This window comes from Vidua chalybeata, chromosome 1 (assembly GCF_026979565.1).
Source record: "Vidua chalybeata isolate OUT-0048 chromosome 1, bVidCha1 merged haplotype, whole genome shotgun sequence".
Classification (NCBI taxonomy): Eukaryota; Metazoa; Chordata; class Aves; order Passeriformes; family Viduidae; genus Vidua; species Vidua chalybeata.
The window spans coordinates 92,475,586-92,499,487 of NC_071530.1; the positions used below are offsets into that span (position 1 = coordinate 92,475,586).

At 38.0% G+C, this 23,902-nt stretch overlaps 1 protein-coding gene across 6 annotated transcripts in view; it reads left to right on the plus strand.

The window, feature by feature from the left end:
* Positions 1–23,902, plus strand: part of TEX10 (testis expressed 10) — a 54,348-nt gene that overhangs the window by 8,388 nt on the left and 22,058 nt on the right. For 5 of the 6 annotated variants that reach the window (XM_053958166.1, XM_053957998.1, XM_053958083.1 and 2 more), the window contains 6 exons: positions 1,909–2,152; positions 4,150–4,262; positions 5,028–5,266; positions 8,778–8,913; positions 11,918–12,093; positions 12,828–13,005. In XM_053958166.1, the coding sequence (XP_053814141.1) occupies positions 1,909–2,152; positions 4,150–4,262; positions 5,028–5,266; positions 8,778–8,913; positions 11,918–12,093; positions 12,828–13,005 (1,086 nt within the window). The remainder of the gene's footprint in view (positions 1–1,908; positions 2,153–4,149; positions 4,263–5,027; positions 5,267–8,777; positions 8,914–11,917; positions 12,094–12,827; positions 13,006–23,902) is intronic. The other variant, XM_053958339.1, reaches the window with a different exon arrangement.

The window sequence follows — 23,902 nt, forward strand, 5'->3', positions numbered from 1 at the left end:
CTGCTGTAATATCAGGTATTTTTTAGAAAAGAAGTTACTAAAGACTACTATTTCAGAAGTATTCCAGCCAATTACTGAAATTTCAGACTCTCATCTGAGAGCATAATCTTGTCACATCATAGTATTTACAGGACAATCTCACTTTTTCAATGAGATTATAGTGTTGGTATCAACAGGCTTTAGAATTCATTGTGATTGTAACTGAAAGATGGGATTTGTCTACTGTATTTGAGATGACTGAGAGTTAAAAAGTCTGAGATAGAACCATTTACCTTAAACTCTTTCTAGTCTGAAAGAAACCGGTGTCTACTGCAATGCATGCACTATAGAAAGGAAATAAGGCAAAAAAACCTGACAAATGAACCAAATTATATTTATTGGATATGTTAGTTAAAGCTAAGCTTTATAAAATTTAACATGTTTGAGAATTGTAGTAAGTAAAAGTAAAGCAAATTTTTTTTCTTATGATCAGTTATGTTTCTACTTATCCCTTTTATTTTGTGCTGGAGATCTAAATTCTCTCCCCCATCTTGCCTTCATTGAAAAATAGGTTGTATTCATCTCACACTTTGTTTTTATTCATTCTTGTTCCTTTTACACTTCATTAATACCTGGGTTTGTTTTGGTTTAGTAATTATCTTGATACACTGATATCAACTAGAGAGAAATGACAGAATAAAATTTTCTTTTATTATTTGTATTATAGGTGATGGCAACAACATGTAGCTTCGTAGAAGGATATAACTAATTGGATAATTTAGAAGTGACTAGGGAAAACTGCTTTACATCTCCAATATGAAATTAAAATAGTAGTAAACAAAACTTTGGCAGGTCTGTGGAAAGTTTTTCAGTTCCTGTTTTGAGTATATATGTAAAGAAAAATGACTTGGAGATCATCACTGAAATGGAAGGGAGTTTAGCAGGAGGTTCAGTGTGCTAATCTTATGTGTGTTAGGAAATTAGAATTATGATAGGAATTTCCCGCTATTAATTAGGAAACAAAATCGTAATCGAAAACAATTTTACAAATGATTGATTGAAACTGTTGTTGCCTTTTTTAAAGGAAACTGTACTCCTTAAAATTAACAGGATTTATTCAGGGTTTTAGTTCTTTTAAAGAATCTTCTTTTTAAATTGGATACAAATTGCTTGAATTTATCCACTAGCAGGGTTGGGTCATATCTGCTGATTATCCTTTCAGAGACACAAAGTGTTTTTTGAGTGGGGAGAGAAAAAGAGTTGGTTTTCTTGATTTCTGGCAGATATTATATTAATTTAAACTGTATCTTAGTTTTTAAATTTTTTAAACTTCATTATCAGATAGTTTTCTGTTTAGTTGCTTTTCAGAATATAATAGCTAAACATCAGGTGAGAACCAAAGGTATATTTTTACAGGAACATTTTTTTCCACATTTAATATGAAAAACATTGTGTTTATTATAGTTGGAGATGGTTATTAACTGTAATAAACCTCATGCATTTGACAACACCTTGTAGTCAGCTTCGTTATTTTGCTTTAATGAGCTTAAAAGAGGTTTTTTATTATTTTGTTGTGCTCAGGATAATTAATTCCTTCCTGTTGGTTGAAGGTGATAGGATAATGCATATTGTATTTCTCCATTTCATAGACTTTACATGTAACAATGAGGAAAGAAATACTGAAATCTAAGAAGTTGTTAAAGAAGCACACAAACTTGCAGGGAGACTTGGGAACAGGTTTGTTGTAGATAGTTTGAGCTCCCTTTTTTTTCCATACTGAAATATCTTGCAAGAAAGCCAGCAAATACTTAACATGTTAAAAAAGTAACTTTTCTCATTATTCAGAAAACAGGAAAGTGGTATTACTGCAATCTTCTTTTGAAAGGTGTGATCTTTATCTTTTTATGCTTTTTTGCTTTTGTTGTTTAGGTCTCTGACAAGTGTAATGGACAGTGCAGAAAAAGGCCTGTCCTCGGCTGAAAACTTAAAAGGTTTTATTGAGATAATAATTCCATTACTGATTGAGTGCTGGATTGAAGCATCTCCTGCACAATCAGCTCCCATTCTTGGAAACCTTTTGGAATCAGAATCTCAGCAGCTTATGCAGCAAGTTCTTAGCATAATACATTTATTGTGGAAACTCACAAAGCGACATGATGAAACATACAAAATGGTAAGGGAGAAATGATCCATGGCATAATGATGACAGTTCATTTTGTTTTGATAAGAAACTAGTGGTTTGGTGATTTGAAGTACTGGAGATACTTTGTTACGAGAGAAAAAGCCTAGGCGTTGAGTAGATTTTGAATCTGGATTTTGTTGCCTCTTGCTGTAGAAAAGAATCTGTTGAACTGAGCCATGAGTTCAGTAAATAGTCTCCAGGAATCCTCCTTGAGTGAAGCACAAAGGTTTTGAAACTAGAAATGGTAATGGAAAAGAGCATTTTGTCTCCTGGATAACCTCTAGAATATAAATTGGAACAAAGTGTAGGATGGAATTGTTTGTTCCTTGTTTTTGTGTGTTGAAAAATTTCATGGGGGTGAGTGGGAATGAACAAACCTTAAATGTTTGGAAAGGTAGAAGATAATGGTGATCTGAGATCCTGTAATTGCTTGGTGCAATCTGTGTTGCTGTGTTGTGATGGTAGGGTTGCAAGACATTGGATCAAAAAGGATTTTAGGCAGTATCCTCATAAGTTTTTTTTTGCCCAAGTTATTTTCTCTGTATTTTACTTAGATAACCGAATTGCTTTTTTTGGTAACTTTTGCTGCTTTTCCAAAAATTTGGCAAATTGGAAAATTTGGCTATTGAGTAGTTGGAAGGAATGTCTTGACAGCTCTTGGTTTAACCTGTGTATAGGACTGTAGGGCCCTTTGCTCAATGAAAAGCTACACATAGGGTAATTACTGGAAAACATTTGTGGAATCACTACATTAGACCAAAGTTACCAAACATATCCAGCCAGAGGGATGGATTCAGTGTGTCTGAGCAAAGCACACTGTTCCTCTTTTTTCTTCTTCATCTTTTCTAGAGGCCCTCTTGGAAGTGGGCAAAAAGCAGGCACTTGACCTGGTAAATTCCTGTGGCAGCCTCCTGTCCCTAGCCTTTTTCTGAAGGATCCTGGAGAGCTGCTGCCCTTAGCCATAGGATGCCTGTATTTTGGTCACATGACTGGCACACTCCTCTGTCAAGATATGAACTGGTTTGAGTACACACAGTTGGATTATGACCTTAAGTTGTTTGTGGGGAGAAAAAAAATCTGAGGTTCATACAACTTGTTTTTTTGGTTTTGGAGCAAATTTTGGTTTTTGGAACAAATTTCATTTTAGATTAATGGTTTGTTTTGTCTTTATAGTTACCTTTATATGCAAAATGCATTCAAATGGCTCAGTTTGAAAATTAAAGGTTTGCTTATTTAATAGCCCTTGGGCTTACAGGCCAAAGTGGTTATTACAGTCACTGTGGAAAACCACTCTGAATATGCTTGGCAGAAAGATATTGATCTTTGAAATAGTTTAATGGCCATTCTCTGCTCTTAATAGTTGAATATCAAAAAGATTATTCTGCCTGATCAATTTGATAGCAATGCAGGCTTTTTTAGTGGTGAGTTCTGCTGTTCACTTTGGAATGGTGACTGTCTGCTAGCATGCAAAGCAAAATTATTTTAAAATACTGAATCATTTTTCTGTAAGGGTGGCTGCTCTGCTGGAAAAGGTTTTGTCAGTGGGCTTTCAGTCACAAGTATATTAATGATAGGGAAAGGTGAAAGAAGTATCAGAATATGTTTTAATGAAAAACTCAGGACAGTCATTGCAAGTTAAACAGAGTCCACTCTGATTTTAAGAACCCTGATAAATTGATATAAAAGTACTTCCATTCAGATCTGTAACTCAGATTAGTATTGCATATATCCGCATAAATATGTGCTAAAAATAAAGTGGTTCAGTTAGAAACGTGTTGTTGCTCAACCTTAACTTACAGCATCTTGTTACACTCCCTTGTTTTGTGGACCTTCATGCACAGCACTTGAAAGTAAAGATGTATAAACAACTTGGAATGAGAAGCTAAAGTTCCTAGTTTCATTGATTCCAGTAATGGATTTTGGAACATAATTGTCTGGATTTTTTAACTTACTACCATGTTTTCTGTATCATCTGCTTTCCTTAACAGGAACTATGGCTTCGAATGAATTACCTTGTTGATTTCAAGCACCACTTCATGCGTCATTTTCCTTATTCTTTACAAGATACAGTAAAACACAAAAAGAAAGATCCATGCAAAAGGTAAGAGTAAAATCAACGTCATGTGGCAGCTTTTAATTTCATAAGAGAAGTGGGAGAAATGTGACTCACGTGCTTTATCAAATATTAAGTTTTTAATGGTGGAAAAGAAAACTTTATTGTGTATTTCTGTGGAGATGCAGTTGTAGGAAAGGTTGCACTGCTTCAAATTGAGAAGTTTTAGTTTTTCTTTGTAAAAGTATTGTATAGGAAATTGTCTGAATAGCATCCAGTAGAAATTTAAGTGCTGCCTTAGGGAAATGACAGTATTTTATTCAACTCTTAATCTGGAATTTGCATATTTCTAAATGATGATTGTTTTAGGCTGACTGGTTTCATATTTCTGCATATTTTCTTCAGCTGACTGCTGAATTACATTAACATAGTTCATTCTTTTCACCTCCATATAGTCTCTAGTTGTGTTATGGGGCTGGGTGAGGACAGCTAGTAGGGCAGATGGGCACACTGTGGCTGTCTTGTAGGGCAAAGCAGTACTGGTGCAGATACCAAACACACATTTCTTCACTATTGAGCTGTCAGAACAGATGCACCAATTCTGTTTTGCTACAGGCCAGTAGTAACTTGTCTCCTTTCTCAGCACCCAGATGTGAGACTAAATTCATGCTAAAGTTGTTCAGAAATCATTCTGCACCTTTGCAGTCCGTGTAGAACACTGGTGTATGTACAAGGGGTATCAGCTGGTGTCCATTTTTATTTCAAAAGTAATTTTTTGAAATCTTTCTCCTTCTCCCCCACTCCTCCCCTTAGCAACAGGAACTGTATGAAATCCTCAAACAACATAGACCATCTTTTACTGAATTTAACCTTGTGTGACATAATGGTTTCGTTAGCAAGCGCTTCAACACTTCAGACGGACTCTGGTTGGCTGGACATGATAAGGAAATTTGTGACAGACACTCTTCAGGATGGCAGCAAGTTGAGTAGCAAGCAAGTGAACAGATTGCTTGGGGTGACTTGGAGACTAATGCAAATACAGCAAAACAAGGGTAAGATCAGTTGTTTCTGGAAAGCAAAATTATGCACTGACAAAGCTTTGAGTTGTTTTAGCATTTTAATGCTGTACTTTATGTACTTTTGATGTACTTTTGTTACATCAAAATGTATTTTGTCATAGAGGTAAAATGAATTTCATGGTAATATCCCTGCATGTAGCATTGGAGACTTTATTTTTGGAATGCTGTTAGATTCATACTGTTGATATATGAAGTGTGAATATATTTGTATCTGTTTTCTGGTTTTACTTCTTAAGATACTCTTATAAATGGAAGATCAGCCTTATATTGAAAAAGTAACTACTAAGGCTATAGAGGTGCATGATACTTTAATATACCAGTCCTCATTTAAGGTCATTAACACTCTAACATCACACATTAAGACTCTCGAGTACTGTCAGATGACCATTTTAGTTCTGTGATGATGTGAAATGCCAAGATACTTTTGATGGAAGCTGCTGTTGAGTATTTTCCAAGGTGTTTGATTTGAATCCTTTTCCAAGAGAAAACATTTCCAGTTATGACTTGCAGGACCAGTCCAATTTTCTTTCGTTTCAAGTACTACTTGGTTGTATTCCAAATGAGACCTTGGATATAGAACTTCAAGAAAGAACTTTATCAGTAACCAGAAAAGTGACAGCAGTCTTTTATGTTTTACCAGTGTGATAGAAATGAATTCCACATACAAGTAGTTAATAGAAGAGTCCTTAGCAACAGATACAATTGTTAGAGTTGTAAAATGAAAATATGTCAAATGTCCCTCAAATACATTTTGGCAGTTAGTTATATTTCCTGCCAAATCCATTTTAATTGGGAATCTGTCTATTCCCATGTCCCTGGTGATACAGGTAATAACTACTCTTTCCTATCGGCACTTCAAATTTAGCTTTGTGTTGATGGAAAATAATAATCCAAAGTCAGAGCCTGTTGCACCACCTGAGCTAAAGCAGAGGAGTTGCTGCTCAGGAAAGTAGCTTCCAAGCAGTTGTTAGACTGTTAGATCAGATACTTCAGGCCTTTCTTTGTAATTAAATATTGATTTTTTTTTTTTTTTAACTTTGCCAAACTTCTACCAAATAGTGGATAATTTAATAATTTTCTGCTGATCCTGTAGAAGCTCAGTCTGAGATTAGTTATCTCACAAAGCTGTGTCTGTTCGTGTGAATGGTTTACCTCACCCCTTCAAGATAATCCTTGTGCAGTACTAAAAACCTGATTAGATGTCAGATAGTAATTAATCTACCAGCTGTAGAGGAGATACAGCCTTGACATACTGGAGCAACAGGAGGCTGATTCAACTAGGAGAATTGCAAAGCCCTGCAGCTGGAGAGGAACAAGCCCATGGACCTATATGTGCTTGGGGACAACCAGGTGGAAGCAGCTTGGCAGTGAAGGACCAGGGTCCAGGTGGAGCCAGCAATGGGCCCTTATGACAGAGAAGCCCAGTGGGGTCCTGGGCTGCATTAGGAGTGTTGACAGCAGGTTGAGGGAGGAAATCCTGCCCCTCTACTCTGCACTGGTATGGCCACTCCTGGAGTAGTGTGTCCAGTTTGACAAGAGTGGCATGGACATACAGGTGAGAGTCCAGTGAAAGCTGTGAGGATGGTGAAGACACTGGAGCATCTCACCTGTGAGGAAAGGCTGAGTCAACTGGAGATGAGAAGATATGGGAAGCATCTCATCAATGTATGTAAATACTTAAAGGAGGGGTGCAAAGAAGAGGGAGCTAGGCTCTTTTCAGTGGTGTCCAGTGACAGGACAAGCAGCAGACACAAACTGAAACACAGGAGATGCTGTCTGAACATGGGGAACACCCTTTTCACTGGAAGGATGACCAAGACACAGGTTGCCCATAGTGATAGTGGAGTCTCCATCCTTGGAAATACTCAGAAGCCATCTGGGCATAGTTGTCAGCAGCCAGATCTAGCTGATCCTGTTTCAAATGAGCTCAGAGTAATTTGTTCCCACTTTAATCTTTATGTGATTCTATGGAAGAAAAACATTCTGTCCTTGATTAGTTTTTTGTTAATGCTCTAGAAATTTTGAACTGTGTTTTGTCAGATGGGACTGCAAAAGATGGTACATGAGATGGTACAAGATGGTGAATTGAGTAAGCTGATACTCCTGATGCATTGAAAATAATTTAATAATATATATATATATCTTAGTTACATGAAATATTAGAATGGATTTTATTTTTCTGTTGAAAAATGTTAGATTTTAACTTCTAAATGGCTCCTGCTTCATGCTGGCATGTGACCATGCCATTTCAGTTGATTTTTGTGGTGTGCTTTCTAGTGAGACTCCTTATATGGTAACTTGAAGTTGAGTAAGAGTTTTACAGACCAAGACTGGCTCCTGTCTGGAACCACAATAATTTTTAGAAAGGAACATTCTTGTCCATCTCTGTAGGCAGAAGTTGCTCTGTTCAGTGTGGAACACAATATTTTATCTGGTTTTGCACTCATAACTTACTAAGATTGATCTGTGTACCTGGATGAAAAGACAGATGTTTTGCAGCTTTGGTTTATGAAGATAATTAAGTTATTGCTGCTACTTAAGTATGCCTTAATTGGATTGAATTCCTTGGGACCACAAGCTCTTCTGTAACAAACTGAGTCAGGTCTCATACCTTTCATGTATTTCTTAAGTTTTCAGATATATTCCTATTCTTTCCAGGCTTGTCTTCTCTGAATTCAGGTATTTTTCTATTCTTTGTTAATTTTTCCATCTGGTGGTTTAGTCTGGTTTCCAAAGAAAATGTTTGGTCTCTTTCTCAGTCTATTACAGTAAGTTCTGTGTTTGCTGGCTAATTTTAGCCAATTTGGTTACAGTGGTAAAGCCTTTCAAATGTTGTTTTAAGTCTGGTGATAACACATGGTTGATGAGAACTTCAGAGCAGGAAAGGTTGCAGGGGAGTTAGCAGTTCTTGCTGTGTCTTGCCAGCAGCCTCTTGAGGTATTTATTTTCTGGTTAATTAGCAAGTGTACTTGGAGCCAGCTGGTTCAGAGACAGGGAGAGCTGGTGAGTGTGTGGCAGGGAGAAAGGAATGGTACAGAGAAAACTGAAGGCAGTGTGACAGTGAGGTTTTGGGGAGCAGAAGTAAATGAGTAGAGAACATTAGTCTGAAGTTACTGCACTAGGGGAAAAGGATTGGAAGATAGCTGTGAAAAGCAGGAATTTGTTGGTTTTCAGCTACCTTGCAACCTGCCTTCAGGAAGTTCTGAAGTTTTCACTTGTATGTTATCTCTATTCTTTTGTGTTTCTTTCTGTTTCTTTTTTCTTTGTTTCTTTTCTGTTTCTTTCACAAGCTGCTCAAGAAATGTTGTTTAAATGGTTTAGAAGTCAGTCCAGAAGTTACTTCGAAACATTTTGGTTCTTGCCTCTGGAGTACAGTGTAAGCAGTTGTAGATAAAGATAAAGATCACAGCTCTGTGTGTGTGTGTCTGTGTACAAGTGTAAAATCAGAAGATTAAAAAGTATTACTTCTGATTTTTTTTTCCAGTAGCAACGGAACCCTTGATAAAAGCAGTATATACATTATACCAGCAAAGGAATCTGCTCTTTCCAGTTCGTACATTGCTTTTGAAATTTTTTAGCAGAGTTTACCAAAAAGAAGATTTGAGGACACAAAGAATCAGGTAAAAAAAAAAAAAGGCATATTGTTTTTCATTTCAAAATAGTGTATTTATTTTGGGAATGAGAATACTGAATTTATGTATAAATGTCATAAAACTTCATTCTGTTTTGACACTATGTCACTGGAATTTGAAAGTCTGCGTGCTCTGTGAAATAGAGGCGTCTCTCTTAGCATCAGTACTAGATAGATTTTAATGACATGCATTTTAGCTTGAAGTACACTGCTACAAGCTTATTGTTACTGAATGTGTGGCAGTCAGTGGATGTGTCAAGGTTGTGCAGCTGTAGCCATGGAGCATATCCGTCACTTCAGCCTGAGGTCATGAGCTTATCACTTAGTGCCTTTGTTGGTGTTCTGATAGTGGCTGTGTAGCCTTTCTGACTTACTTTTTTCAAGAAAAATACTCTCTTGTTTTGGGGGTGTGGTTCCAAAGAGACTGGGTTTAAGAAGGTGTTCTTGTCCTTCTGGGCTCCTGGTTCATCGTGGGATCTGTTAGATCATGGGCAGCTTTTAGATACCTCACTTGCTTCAGATGTAGTCAGTAAGAGGAGATTATTCTCTCTATGTAATGCTCTTGCAACAGTTTTTCATTATTCAGGTGTGTGCAGATTGTCTCCAAGTCTTAACTTTTCTAGAATGTATTTTTCAGCCAAGTCATCTAGTTCCAGGGCGTAAAAACCTTAAACACAAATCACATGTTGATGTGTACGTGTCAGTCCTGGCTGCTTTGGGAACTGCAACTCCCCTTCAGGTACTGTAAAGCAGCTCTAAGGCTCTGGAAAGACCTTCTCCAGGCTGAGGAACCACAGCTCTCTCAGCCTGTCTTCATAGGAGAGGTGCTATAGACCTCTGATGATCTTCTAGGCCTCCTTGGACTTACTCCAATAGCTCCATGTCCTTCTTATTTCTGGAGACCCAGAGCTGGATGCGAGACTCCAAGTGGAATCTCACCAGAGCAGACCAAAGGAACAGAATCACCTCCCTCGACCTTCTGCCCACGCTGCTTTTGATACAGTCCAGGACACAGTTGACTTTCTGAGGGATGTGATCTGTTTCTGCCACTAAAAAAATCAAACCTCAGGTCTCTCAGAAGTTATGGCGTCTGCTAACACAGTCAAGTTCTGGGAAAATTGTTCCCTTCTACAAGTTCTTTGCTTTGTTACATCTTCTGTTGTGGTAATGCCTGAGTTCATGTAATTAGATCTACAGCCAGAAATAATCTAGTGCTATACTATGAACATTATAAAAAGTGTAGGGAATATGAAAGACTGGGAAAAACACTTGGGAATATCTCATGTTTCTCCTCTTTTCACACAGAGTGAAAAAGAGATCTTTTTCATACTAATTAATTTCCCTGAAGTTACATAACCACTGTTCTCTGTACTTACCTCAAAGTCTTGAGCATCTCATTCAGTTTCATGCGATCATATGACCATCTGGAAAGCTTTAAGTTTTTATTTTTAGACATCACAAATAGCCGTAGTTTTGCTGCTGTTCCTCTTAGTCTTCTACATGGATCTGTGGTGTTTTTTAGTAACAGATGAACAAAATCTCAAAACTTTGCAAAAAAGTATGACTACACTTATGTCTTAAAATACACTTGAAGACAACATAATATTTGTGTACTGCACTATTCCATTTTTGTCCTCTAGTAACAAGAGGGGTGTTTTAATTTCTTCAAAATGTGGACTGTTCAGTAGTTCCTGGACGTCATTCATATTGTTCCATTCAGTTTGACGTCGTAGCTCCTTCAGCCCTCTTCTGACTGTTCTCCTCATTCTTCTAATTTATTTTTTTCTTAGATGCTTGTCAAGAATGGTCTAAGAGGAACAGAATTCACATTGGAGCATTTTTCAGAATTTTTTGTGAATGTGTTTATTTTTTAGGTGTGTTTCATTCAAAGGATAAAGTAGGAGCTTTTGGCCTATTGCTGCCTTGTGGAAAAAAACCAAATTGACTGATTTATTATATGGTTCAGAATTAAGTTTTCTCTTGATGTTTTAGTTTTTCTTCACCCCTAATCACTGCACACATACCGTGCACTGTGTGTATATATGCATATATAGTGTGTGTCTGTGTGTGTGTGTGCACATACGCATTTATATACTGGTAAGAGTCTGGAAAGGCTATTCAACCTGACAATCTGCCTTCAGCACTGACCTATGTGAGATGCTATAGGAAAAAGACAAGAATTACATAATACTCTGAGCTCCCAACCATTTGAAGCCTGTACTTCCTCACTCCGCAGAGCTTCTGTGAGTTTATCACTCAGTGGGTGTCTGTATCATGAGCTTTTCTAATCATGCTTTGGACCAGTCTAAATCAAGAGCAACTGCAGCATCCTCTGGCAGGGAGTGACAAAGCTCAGCTGTGTCAAGACCCAACTGACTTTTGCTTGTTTAATCCTGGCTCCTTCTAATTTCATTTGATACTAGCATCTGCTTCTTTCTGTGGAAGACTAATCAAATGTTTTATTCCCATCCACTATTTCCGTGTCAAGTGATTTAAGACCTCTGACCCCACCTCCAGCTCACCCACTTCAACAGTCTGTTCTCCAGGCTTTTCCTGCTGTTGAGCAATTCATCTCTATGCAAGGCCCTTCTCTTGTGTCATGGCTACTTAATTTCCTTGAGAAGTTTTTGGTTGACAGGTCTTTGAGAGTGAAATAATCTGTATCATCATCATCATGCTACTCTTGTTGACATCTTCGAAGACCTACTTTGAACTTCTTGATTTGCACTTGGCAGCTTATTTTACTTGTGATCATCACTTTAGTAATAAGCTGATGAAATGATTTTGGTTTCTAAATGATACTTGATTTGATAAGCCAGGGTGACATAGAAATTGTAGCCTATGAAAGATAGAATTTAGTCCATACAGTTGTTTCAGTTTGAGCCAGAAAGGAGAAATAAAAGCAAGTTAGTCAAGAATAGGAAGAGAAGTTTGTGTGGGTTTCTGTTGTTTTATCTTTTTTTTCTGCAACTAATTTTTCCCTCTTTCTTTAGAAGTCGAAGTAAAGTTTTATCTCGTTGGTTGGCTGGCTTACCTCAGCAACTGGCTCTGCTTGGCTTGAGGAACCCTGAGCTTTCCAATCAGCTCATTGATATCATTCATTCCGCTGCTTCTCGTTCAAACAAGGAATTGTTGCAAAGTTTACAAGCCACTGCTGCTCGAATATACGGTAAGACTTTGACACTACAGCATGAGGAAGTTTGTCCCTCACCTGGCAGGCAGGTTGCAGTAGGTGGAAAATCCTGTTGTTTCCTTAGTGAACCTAAAGACTGGATGGGGGCCAGGATTGCAGATTGGTTCAGTCCCCTAAAGGTTAAAATGAACTATGTGTGTCATTTACTAGAGAGTAAAAAGATTGAGATCTTTAGTTCAAGTTAGTAGGACTTAATTCTGGAAACTTTAGTTTTTGTGTGTCAGAGAGTCATAGAATCATTTGAGTTGAAAAATACCTCTACGGTCCAAGTGGTAACCCAGCACTGCAAAGTCCACCACTAAACTGTGTCCCCAGATGCCACGTGTTTTTTGAACACTTCAGGGGATGGTGATACCACCACTTCCCTGGACAGCTTGATCCACTGCCTGACTACCCTTTCAGTGAAGAAATTTTTCCTAATATCAAATCCAAATGTCCCCTGATACAACTTAAGGCAATTTCCTCTCATCCTGTCACTTGTTACCTGGAAGAAGAGGCTGACTTACCTGGCAGCAACCTCTTTTAAGGTAATTGTAGAGAGCAATACGTGCTTCTCCAAGCCTCCTATTTTCTAGGCTAGTATTGCCTTATTTTTTTTCTCCTCTTTAATGTTGGTTATAGCATCCTCATGTCAGGGGGTAGCTGAGGTAGTTGGTCAGTGCAGCCGGGACGTGTCGGGGCGCGTGCTGACCGTGCGTTGTGTGCCGCAGATCCGCTCGAGGGCACGCTGGTGCTGCTGCCGGCCGATGCGCAGCGGCGCCTGGTGCAGCTCGTGTACTTCCTGCCCTGCCTGCCCGCCAGCCTGCTCACCTGCCTCAGCCGCTGCTGCATCATGGGCAGGATGTCCTCCGACCTCGCCGCCACCCTCATCGGCATCCTGCACATGAGGTACCGTGCTCTAGCCAAAAACAACTCTGGGTGGGAATATTTAGTCATGAAGCGTGAACTTGGTGCTCAGTTTGCTCACAGAGAATCAATATAATGTGCAGGAACTGATGGTGTGGTTGGCCTGTTGCTTTGACTCTGTCTTTACACTGCCCGATTTTCTACAATACACGTTGAGAAAATCATTCTACTGTTTAGGTTGGAAAAGACCTTTAAGACTGAGTCCAACTGTTAATCCAGCACTGCCAAGTCCACCACTAAACCATGTTTTTAAGTGCCATATTCATCTATTCATCCATATTATTTTACTGTCTTTGTATATATGAATGAAGTCTGCCAAGAATTTTCAGCTTGAAATACAAACATTAGTGCTTTTAAAACCTGGGTCCTTTCAGTAAGGATGAAAAGCAGCCTTAGCCTATCTTTTACAAAATCTATAAGGCTGCATGATATTGAGCACCTTCTACCCAGAACATTGTCACCAGTGGTCTCTGTTCTGCCACTAATTGCAGCTTTTCCTTGTGAATGCTTCAACCTGACACAGCTGATAATGAAAAACAACCAACCAGTTTTTCTCATGTTCCGCTTTCTTTCAGCTCACTTTTTCTCCAGTTACCACACCTAAATAGCCAAATTACAGTTTCTAGGCAAGTGCCTTGTCTGAAATTATTCATGCTCTTGTTTTTTTTTGTCCTGGCTTGAAAGACGGTAGGTTAGCCTGTGAAGTCAGGGAACAAAGTTGCTGTTCCATGGAAGTGAGTGGAGGGCTTGCTGAGATTTCACAAGGGTGTTTTGCTTTGCTGCTTCTGGGAAAAATACATTTTTCTCCATTGGTCAGTATTGTGGAACCTTGGATAAGCAAACAGGAATTAAGCTTATAGGAATTATGCTTAAAGTAATTCTTGATGCTTTTTGGATCTGAAACATCTTTAATTAAAATAGGACACAACACAATGTACTGTCAAATACAGACCTGTTTGTATTAGCTGTGTATAACATGTGGGTAAGGTGACTAACATAAGAAGCAATAGTGGTGAAATTTATATCCTATATATGTAATCTATATCCTATATATGTAATGCATTACTGCTGTAAAAGTGAAATTCTGTCTAGTTTTGGGAAACTGGACATCAGATTTTATTTTTAAAAATGGAAAATTGCCATATACTGGATGCTCAGTGGCAAAGTGTAACCAGTTCCAAGACAGTCATTGTAAGAACTAAAGTCAGTAATAAGCACTCAGGTGCTTAATTTGTTGTTAGATCTTAATGGATCTTCATTGTAGGGGATTTTTGTAGTAATGGGGTGCCTGTTTTCTAAAAAATTACCGTAAAGGTGCAGGTGGGTTGTGGGCATTTGATCCTTTTGGCAGAAGATGCAAGTGGCAGATGGAAGGCAGTGTCCTCACCAAAAGTATGTTACGTTCTGAGAACAGAGGAGGAGTAAATTCTTTGTTTTCACAGGTGCAAAGGAAATATTTTTATTTTACTTTATGGCATTTGAAACACGTTTTAAACTTACTTTGGATTCAAAGACTGTAGATGATCAACCCAATAAGTCTATTTGAAATCATTAAATGAAAGAAAAATGTACTGATGTGCTTACAATGGTGCAGTTTTTTGTACTGATAATCCCTGACAGTCGTTCTTTCTGGAGGCCTGCAAGTTTTGATGAAACTTGAAAAAGAGAGATTGCTCTTGACCAAACATTGTTTTTGTTTGATAAAGCTCTTCTCACTTTGTTGAGAGGAATTAATATTAAGAACAGGAAGTTTTGTATAGAAGCACATCTGAAAATAATGCAAGTCCTTGGAAAGATTAAAATGACTCTTTCATAGACAAAGTGAATGGAAGGGATTGAAAATAGATTCTTACCTATATATCCAAGTTAAAAGGTTACAAAGTGCAGGTACAAGTTACAGGTTACAAAGTGCTTGTAGATGATAGCTTTTTTAACTTTGGCTTAGGTGAAATATATTTTGTGGAAGACTCCTTTTACTCTTTTTTTTTTTTTTCCTTTTTTTTTTCCAATTATGATGACAGTAAACATTTTATCCTGGAAGGTTCATCTAGGGTGCCTTAAGGACTTAGGGAACGAAGATGATAGAAGTGGTTTTGGCTGAGGGGCATGTCCAAAAAAAGTTGCTTTGTCTACTTAAACATGCAAAGATAGGGAGATAAGTAATAGTGAATATTAACTTTTCAAGAACAGAAGAGTCTGATACTTTTTTTTCATTGGAAAATAAGTTGTACAGTCTAGGAAACAATAGTGGGTTTTCTAGATATGAACCTTAGCTGAGCTTTATAAGCTTCATAACCTGTTATTGCACACAGGATAAATGAACCAATTTTCTGTCTTTTATCAGAAAGACCAAGCTTTTATTGTATCTTGTTTTGTGGCTTGTTTTAGATAATGACATGGACCGACTGGTTTGAGTTTCAAGAGCAAATAATGATAGTCTGTCAGTTGTGATAATGGGGAATGACTGACAGATGGTCATTTTAGGTAGATAAGGCTCGGAAGAAGTCGGAGTCAGCTATGTACAAGATTGTTGAAAAGGAATGGGAGAGTGCAGTTTTAGCAGGATTAAAAATACAGACCTTAAATGTCAAGAGAACGTTTGGTTTGAGTGCTAGCAAAATTTTCTGAAAGCAGAGATAGATACTGGAATGGGTTGTGTAGCAAGGGGATACAAATATACTTCATTGGAAATACTTAATATCAGGCAGTCGGGTTGGACATGGATGGCAGGAGGGTAAAGCCTGGAAGGAAGTAGAGAGACTGGGTAACTCTTGGTCATCATTTACAGCTCTTGTGATAGTCAGAGTTAAACTTTCAAGCTTGTCAAATGAGTGGTACCATAAAAAACTTCTGTAGTTCCACATTTCTGTGCCACAGCTTGGTTCGTGGGACATTGTCTGTGCTTTTTGATTGTGACTTAGACGGAGAAACTGTCCCAAATCCACGAGAAGCCGTCATTTACGGTGCTGGCAGTAGATGGCGCTGTTTCTCTTCCGATACATTCCCGTTCCCTGTGCTGAAGGGGGGACTCTCCCTAAATTTCTCTTCTCCTATGGAATCTACTTATCAGTTAGGCTTTAAATAGATTGCATTCAGGAGCGTCAGAGGGTTTGGTACTTGTTCTTAATTTCTTCAACAGCCTTTATTCCCACGCTATTTTGACTGGCAGAGGACGGCTGTTTTTACAAGCATCTGAGAGTGCGCGTATGGAGCTGTGTGTATTTGTCAGGGACCAGCTACGTTAAGGTGGATTCCCTGAAAGTAGCTATGGATCATAATAAAACTTGCAGTTATTCCCTGAACAATCATTAGCAACTGAAGGAACTCGTAGGATTTTTTGTGTGTAAACTATAGAACTAATAGTAAGTGTATCCAGATGGTTCAAAGCCTGTGAGATGAGGTGGTAACATTAAGTTATAATTATTGTCTGTTACCTTTCAGACCTTTTTTATTTGTTTATTAGAAGTGAATTTTTAAAATATTTAATAGTTTCACTTTTTATTTTTGCAGTGGTGAAGTGAATACCCAAGTGGTGTGTAGGAGCGCATTAAGTGTGCTGTGTGTGCTCAGAATCAAAATGATGTTGGCAGTATTTCCATATAGAATGGGAAGGTTTCTGACCCCCTGGGAGGTTGGTTATCTATACTGTTAAATTATTAGAATGGTTTCTGTAGTGCTTTTGGTCTACATTCACTGAAGCTGGCACAGACCAGCTGGAATGTTCTGAAAAGAGAGTTGAAATGCAGCCACCCCATTTTGGATGCTGCTATGGTCATGGCTGGGTTTGCAGTAATTGGTCATGATCTCTGTGCCAGTGAACAGACATTGCTGGTGTTGAGGTCACTGGGATGGCTACAGCTGGTGAGTTTCAGGTGAAACTGAGGGTCAGAACGTCTTGTAGTGGCTTAATTTCCCTGCTCTTCTCCTCAAATGCCTGCCTTGTGCCTACTGTATGGAATCTGAGATGTAAGTAGCTTCAATAAATCAAGGCAGGTGGAGTTCTGAGAGATGGAAGTGTGCCAGGATTTTGGGGTATAAGTCATACAGGTGAGGAAGGGTGTGAAGCGACATGAGTGAACAGTCTGTCACTTCTGCCTGAGAAATGAGAGAGAGAAGCTTCTTGGCAGGAGATGAATTTTCTGATTTGGCCTCTGATTTAAGCCTTTGATAAGCTTACATTTATGGAGAAAAATGGGAGGGTCTTGGTAGTATTTTAGACAGTGTTTTGCATCAAATCTACTGGATGGATTTCTTTTTGTGATCTTTTAGGTGGTACTATTTTGATATATTGAGATAGACAATTCATCTAGATGCAGTGTGCCACATTTCTAGAAAAGTTAACTTCAGTATTTATTTTTAATTTATTATTTATTGGAACAACTATTAAATAAGCAAATAGTAGTTCACTGCTAGTTCAAGGTGAATGGTTTAAGTGTTGGTTTGGAATATACAATATATGGCACGAGTGAATCTTTGGCTTGAAATTCCAGTCTTAGCTTTGCCTTGACAGCGGAGTTCTGGTAAATCCTTGAGGCCATGGATATGGACAGATAGGCAGTTCTCTCCAGGAAGTGAAGAAATATGTAAATCACTGATGATCTGATAGGGATTAAGTTAATAAACTTGAGCAGTATCAGAAGTAGAGCTGGAAAAAAATTTGGTGTAATCTCCCTATGCCTGCTTTCTGCATTAATAGGGCAGAAGGGCTACTGCAAAATGGTTTTAAAGAACCAGTGAGACCCGTGCTTATGTTTTGAGCACTTTTTGGAAGACTGACTTTGAGGCGAGTATTTTTGTCAAATGTAGAAATGTATTAAATATTGTAAATGTACCTTCTTGTATAAAGTACATTACTTTGTTTGCCTGAAAAAGTGGTAGCTGTACCAAACTCTGTACTGCTGCAGTTGCAGAGAAACCCATTTGTCAGGCTCATTGTTTTTTGTTGCCACACAGTGATTTTGTGGTGATTGAGTGTCAGATACTCTTGCAAACAGAATTATCTTTTTTCCTTCCCTTTTGTATATGGTGCTATGTTTAAGATGATTACTATATAATCTGTGTACTTACTGTTATGTGTTTTATTTTGTGAATTGTGCATTAAGAAATGCAGATTATGGTATTGTGATCAAATATTTAAATCAGGAAGTTAGATTGCTGACTTTATGGGAAAATTTTGCTGCCTCCTCTCATTCCTTGAAGTACAAATAAGGAAACTGAAATGCAACTTATTTATGTGCCTTATTTATGCATAATAGTTATGGTTGTTTTACAACTTCTTATCCATTGGAACAGTGTGTCTGGAAATGATTTCACTGTAATAGAGAGTTGGACAGATAATATTTCACTGTCTAGATAAAAAACAATGGGAGTTAATTTATGGCATTTCTCTCTTGAAGTTGAGTGTCCATAAATGAGATCTCCAATGGCTTCAAACAGCCATTTCTTATTCTTTTGGGACTTTTTCCCTGCTGGGGTCTCGCCAAGTGTTGTTTCTGTTGCTGTAGAAAAGGAGCAGGGTGAGGACCATATAAATGAAAGCTGAGTGCTGTCTGGCATAAATTGTGTGGGTGTTCCATGTTTTCACAGGTTTGAGATAACCCTGGGGGTAACTTGCATTCTGCTTGATGTAACTGTAAATGAACTCTTCTCTTAAGAGGTAGTGCCTTTAAAATATTCTGCTGCTTTCCAGACAATAATGAGGGAGCTCAGCTGGTGTCTCATCAAACATCCAGGCACGCCTGTTGGTTCCTGCTATCCTCTGGAATCTGGTGCTTAGAAAGAACTGAGATGGACATTTTAATATTTGTTTGCTGTAAGGTGTCAAATTCTGTGTCTTCAGATACATTACTCAAAGATGTTTTAGGGTTATAATAGAGTTCTTTATGGATATTTCCTTTGTAATTAAATCCTGCTTTTTCTTTATTTAGCCATCCTAGTTATTTTATCTTCAACCTTTGCCAGTGCACCATGAGGAAGCACAGTGAGAATGCAAAATGTAGCTAATGAAGACCTTCTACACTACTTGATTAAGGAATTATTGAATGCATAATTGTAGTAAAGAAAAAGAGAAATAGCACATTCCCCCAAAGTGTTTACAACCAGGAGAGAACTGGGAGAGGATATTGTAACCTATTATTGTGGTTAGCAACACTGATAGAACAACTGAATTCAGTGATTCTCATGTAAGTAAAGTGTAGAAAATATTCCAGAATGGCATATTTATTTTAAAAAGACATCAATAAAATGAAAGTTTTGCCAAAATAAGCTACCTTCATATTAAATAAATAACACAAATCAAAGAAGAGGAAACTCTCAATTTTTATATACAAATGGTATATAATGGAATGTCAGCTCAGTACATCTTGGAGAATAAGTCAAAAATCATACATGTATAGAGAGGTATAGTAGCTATGAATGGGTTGCTAGGAAAAATGCAACAATAGTAAAGTCTGTATTCACTGAAGTGCCTTTTCTGGCTGTATGTTTGCACCTGTCAATTTGGAAACAAAAGTAAAGGAGGAAAGTACTAAAATGGTAACAAAAGTGCTTAAGGCACTACTGAATAAACTAAACATTAGAGTGTGCTTTCAAAATGATGGCTTTTCCCTCTTGGGGTACCACTGAGGATGAAGGGTAAAAAAATGATCTGTTTTCTTTGCTGAAAGATGAGAAAAGATCTGTAGTTCTTGAGAATCAGACCCTGGGGCAGGTTACAGTGCATTCCTTCATCCACATCTGGTCAGCAAATTTCCTTTTTCTTGCTCACTCTTTGTAAATGTCTAGGACTTGAAAGACGGAGAGGTCCAAGTATGTATTTAAGGAGACAGCCCCTAAATTTTTCCCCAGGTTGGTTGTAGTGTGAGGTTCCTAATCAAAGAGAAAAGAATTTTGTTGCTGCACTACAACTGCTGCCGTAAGTAAATGCCATTTGCTCATTAGTGAATGTTTCTTCTGATTTGTGCTCTCATTTATAATGTAAAAGCACTGCTTTGCTTCAAACAACCTCTGCAGCTCTGGAGCAAATGAGCAGCTGACAGGCTTACTTTTAACAATGCATAGCTTAAATTGTTGTTTTCTTAAAATAGGCTTCATATTTTTCCTCAAATCCCTGGTAATTCCTTTCAGATGTTTCTTGTATTTTGCTGCATTTTCAAATGGAAAGACTTGATCCTTCAAAAGAGATAATGAAAGTTAAAACAAAAAACTCACACTACAGTGGCTACACATGGTGACCTGTTGGAGGAAAAGGAAGATAAAAACCCCTCACTTGCTCTTGGAGCTTACATTCAGGCCCTGTACTACCTGGAGCAAAGTTGGTCTGAATGATGAGATGGGTATACGGTTAGAGAAGTATTCAAAGATTCAATTCTTTGGTTTGTTGTTTTGGTTTTTTTTTTAGAAATTTCAGCATAATTTTGTGACAGCATGGTTTCCTGTGTTTTTCAGAACTGATATGAAAACTGAGAGTGCTGATCCTCATTAGCAGTAGAACTCAAAAAACTGATTTGATTAACTTGATGCAGGGATATGAGTTTATACTTTATTGCAGTTGCATTTCAATCTGACAGAAATTATTTTTCATTAAAGCTGAACAGGCATAAACTGTGCCAAAGCTGAGATAAATATTGGCAGAGGGCTTTTTAATGTTTGGAAAGAATGAGTTTTACAGAAGTGCAACTACATGCCTACACTGGGAGAAAAGGTTGTATATTTTTCTTCCATAAAGGTGCAACAGTCTTGGTTTGGTACTTGTATGTGATTTTGCTCCTTTCAGTGTGTTTTGTTGCTTATACACACAGTTCCTGACAATGATAATATGAAAGTGTTTGGGATGTATTGTAACATACTTTTGATGCTCATAGGTAATGCCATAAGTGATCCATTACCTCATATTTGACAGGTGTTTTTACATGTAAGCACTATTTTAAATGGCACTCAGACAATGCAGCTGTCATTGCACAGCTGGCTGGCTGTAAGACATGCGGAGTTCCTAACAGTCCTGTGAGAAGGCTGGCTAGGAGACACGCATGTACAGTGTTGTCCCAGTGTGGTTTTATCAGCAGAACAGTGTTTCTGGGCTCAGACAGTGACCCCTGGGCACTGTGCTGAAGGATTTGAATGGGTCTTCTAGAGCTGAGGGAAAGATGCTGCAGTATCTGTGTGGAAGTCTCCCACTTCTGATGTGTACTGATCAGCAGCTGAGCAATTCTGTGTTGATAGATAAACTCTGGGCTGATGTTAAACTTCCTGTGTTGAGAGGCCATAGGTAGCACAGGTCATAAAAGATAGGAAGCCAAAAGAAACAGGGAAGCCTTTTCTCTACACTTCTCTGTGTATCAGTAAAGATTTTATTTTTTTCTCAGTGCAATTTCTGGTTGATCACAACGGAAGTTTCACAAGTAATAAAGGAGTGCTGTTCTACATATCTGTGGCCCTGGGTTGTGAAGAAAAACTCAGGCCTGTTTCATGCAGTGGAAACAATTCTTTATGATCTTTGGTTGCAGTGTGATTATTTTGGCTATTGGGGAACAAGCACTTCTCGTATTTCCAAGGCCTTAGCGGATCTCCTGGGTATGCCAAAAGAACTGCTCTGCTGTATCCTGAGGAGCTGCAGAACAACAGAATGTGGAAGGTGCTGGTGTGTCATTTCCACTGTTAGGTAGATAAAGTGACCAAATTGCTTTGTCAAGAGACAAAAAAGTCACAGTAGCCTTGATTAACTTACACTTCTGAGTACTTTTGTATACAGATAACGTGAATGCTTGTGGACTTTTGTCATCTTTCTTTTTGGGTTGTACCTTAGTAGTCACCAGTGATGTCTATCTTCTGCTGTATGAGCTGATCAGTTCTACCCACCATCTCCTGCCTTTAAACCAATTATTTCTTGATATAAGGACCTTTGTTCCTACCCTGAGGCTGCTTAGATTTCTGGAATTTTTTTCCTAAGTGTTTTAGGGTCTTTCATATTCGTGTGCAACTACCATTAACAAGATTTCTACGAGATGCATCTTGCAAAAATTTTTTTCAGAAAGTGTTCTGCCTGTTCCCAAGTGTGACACAGGTGTTCACGTGTCAGCTCATTTCATCCATTGTTACAGTGTTAATTTGCATACCAACCAGCTCAAAAAAAAAAAAAAAAAGAAAAAACCAAAAAAACAAACCTACAAAAACACCCAAAAAACCCTGAAAACATCCCAGCATTTATCACTCCATACTCTTGCTGGTGTCAGGGAAGTTCTCAGGTATCATCAGATTGCTCACAACTGCTAGTTCAGTTCATTCTTGCCTTCCCTTTGAGTTCTTTTGCAAGGTGAATGCCATCTCATCCTGGTAATTCCCTTCTGGTTTGTTTGGTTCTGTAATACTTTGTGCAGCTGCTTGCAGTTACAACAGGATATCTTGAGGAGTTGTTCTGGGATGGGAATCAGAACAGTTTCTTCTCTGGTGATCAGAGATGGGCAGAGTCCCAGCAGAGAGCTGCTGTCCTAGAGCCTTTTCCTGCTTGATTGCCATCCTCATGCAATGGCTGTCTTCTGGGTGTACAGAATCTCAGGAAGATTTCTGTTCCTGATGTGTTTGAAGGACAATTTAATAATAAATTATTAATAGTATCTTGGTTAAAGCACTTGCTGAGGTTGTGGAAAGTCTGTGTTCACTGTCTTCATCTGAAGGGGAGATTGATTTCTTATTTCCTAACACAGTGACTTAGTCATTGAACTACTTTGAGGATTTGTACTTAATCATTTTATTAAATTTTATTCAATTTTCAAAGAGTTGAGGCCTAGAATGCAGTTAGTTTTTTTCAAGAAATGAGTGAATCAGCTACTGACTGTGCCTGTGACTGTTTAAATGTTCTGTGTGGAACAAAAGTATCAGTGGAAGAAATAGATGGGAAACTCCTTTTACAATGATTTTATAACCTAGAATTAATAAAAACAATAGTGGGAGGGCTTGGTTTAAATCTTTTATCAGTGGTTGATAAATCAATTTAAAGTAAGGTCACTTAGTACAGTACAAGTTGTGTATCTCAGGCTGTTGTCTTGCCAATGTTCAAATAATTCTGCAAAGCTTTGGGAATGCTAGGTATTCCCAATGATGCACTAGGTATTCCCAATGATGGTACTGGGAGCATTTTCCTGGAAGGTGGGGAAATTGGGTTGTATTTTCCTTGAACAGTAAACACAAACCTTGACCTTGCACTTCTCGATTGTTATAACCCTCACATTTATGAACAAAAGGGTGATCGTATTAATGCCTCAGAACTGTGAATCTTGCATTTGCTTTTTTATGTTTTACTTTAAAAATACTTGGAGAATGAACTCGGGTTTAAAATTAGTCACAGTTTTTTTTTCAATTTTATTCCTAAAAAACATAAAATCAAAACCCAGCTCCAATCCAAATTCTAAGGAAAACTTGCTTAGCAGGTGCTAGGCAGGTGAATTGCTGTCTGTGCTGGAGTTTGAGCAGTGTGTTTGAGGACAAGTGGAATGATAATTTCTAAAATGAGTGCAGCAAGGTTCATCAGAGTTCTTCTGCTAGAGACCTCTAAATTACCCAAAGACTCCTTGTGCCCGTATAAGCCAAAATCAACATCTTAAACCTGAACCTTAAATCAGTTAGTAGCTAGTTTAGGTCAGGAAGCACAGAGAGATAATAGTCTGCAGTTGAGGAATAGCTAGCTACTTGTGCACAAACTGCAGTTGTTTTATTTTGCAGCTGTGTGATATAGCCAATGTGAAAATAACAGTCCATGAACAAAAGTAGTGAAGTCCATCTGGAGTTAAAACTTTGCAGCAAGTGATAAAAGGAATGCACTGCACACTTGCTTTGACTAAGAAATATTTTCTCTGCTAATGACAAGAGAAGCAGTAATTTTTAA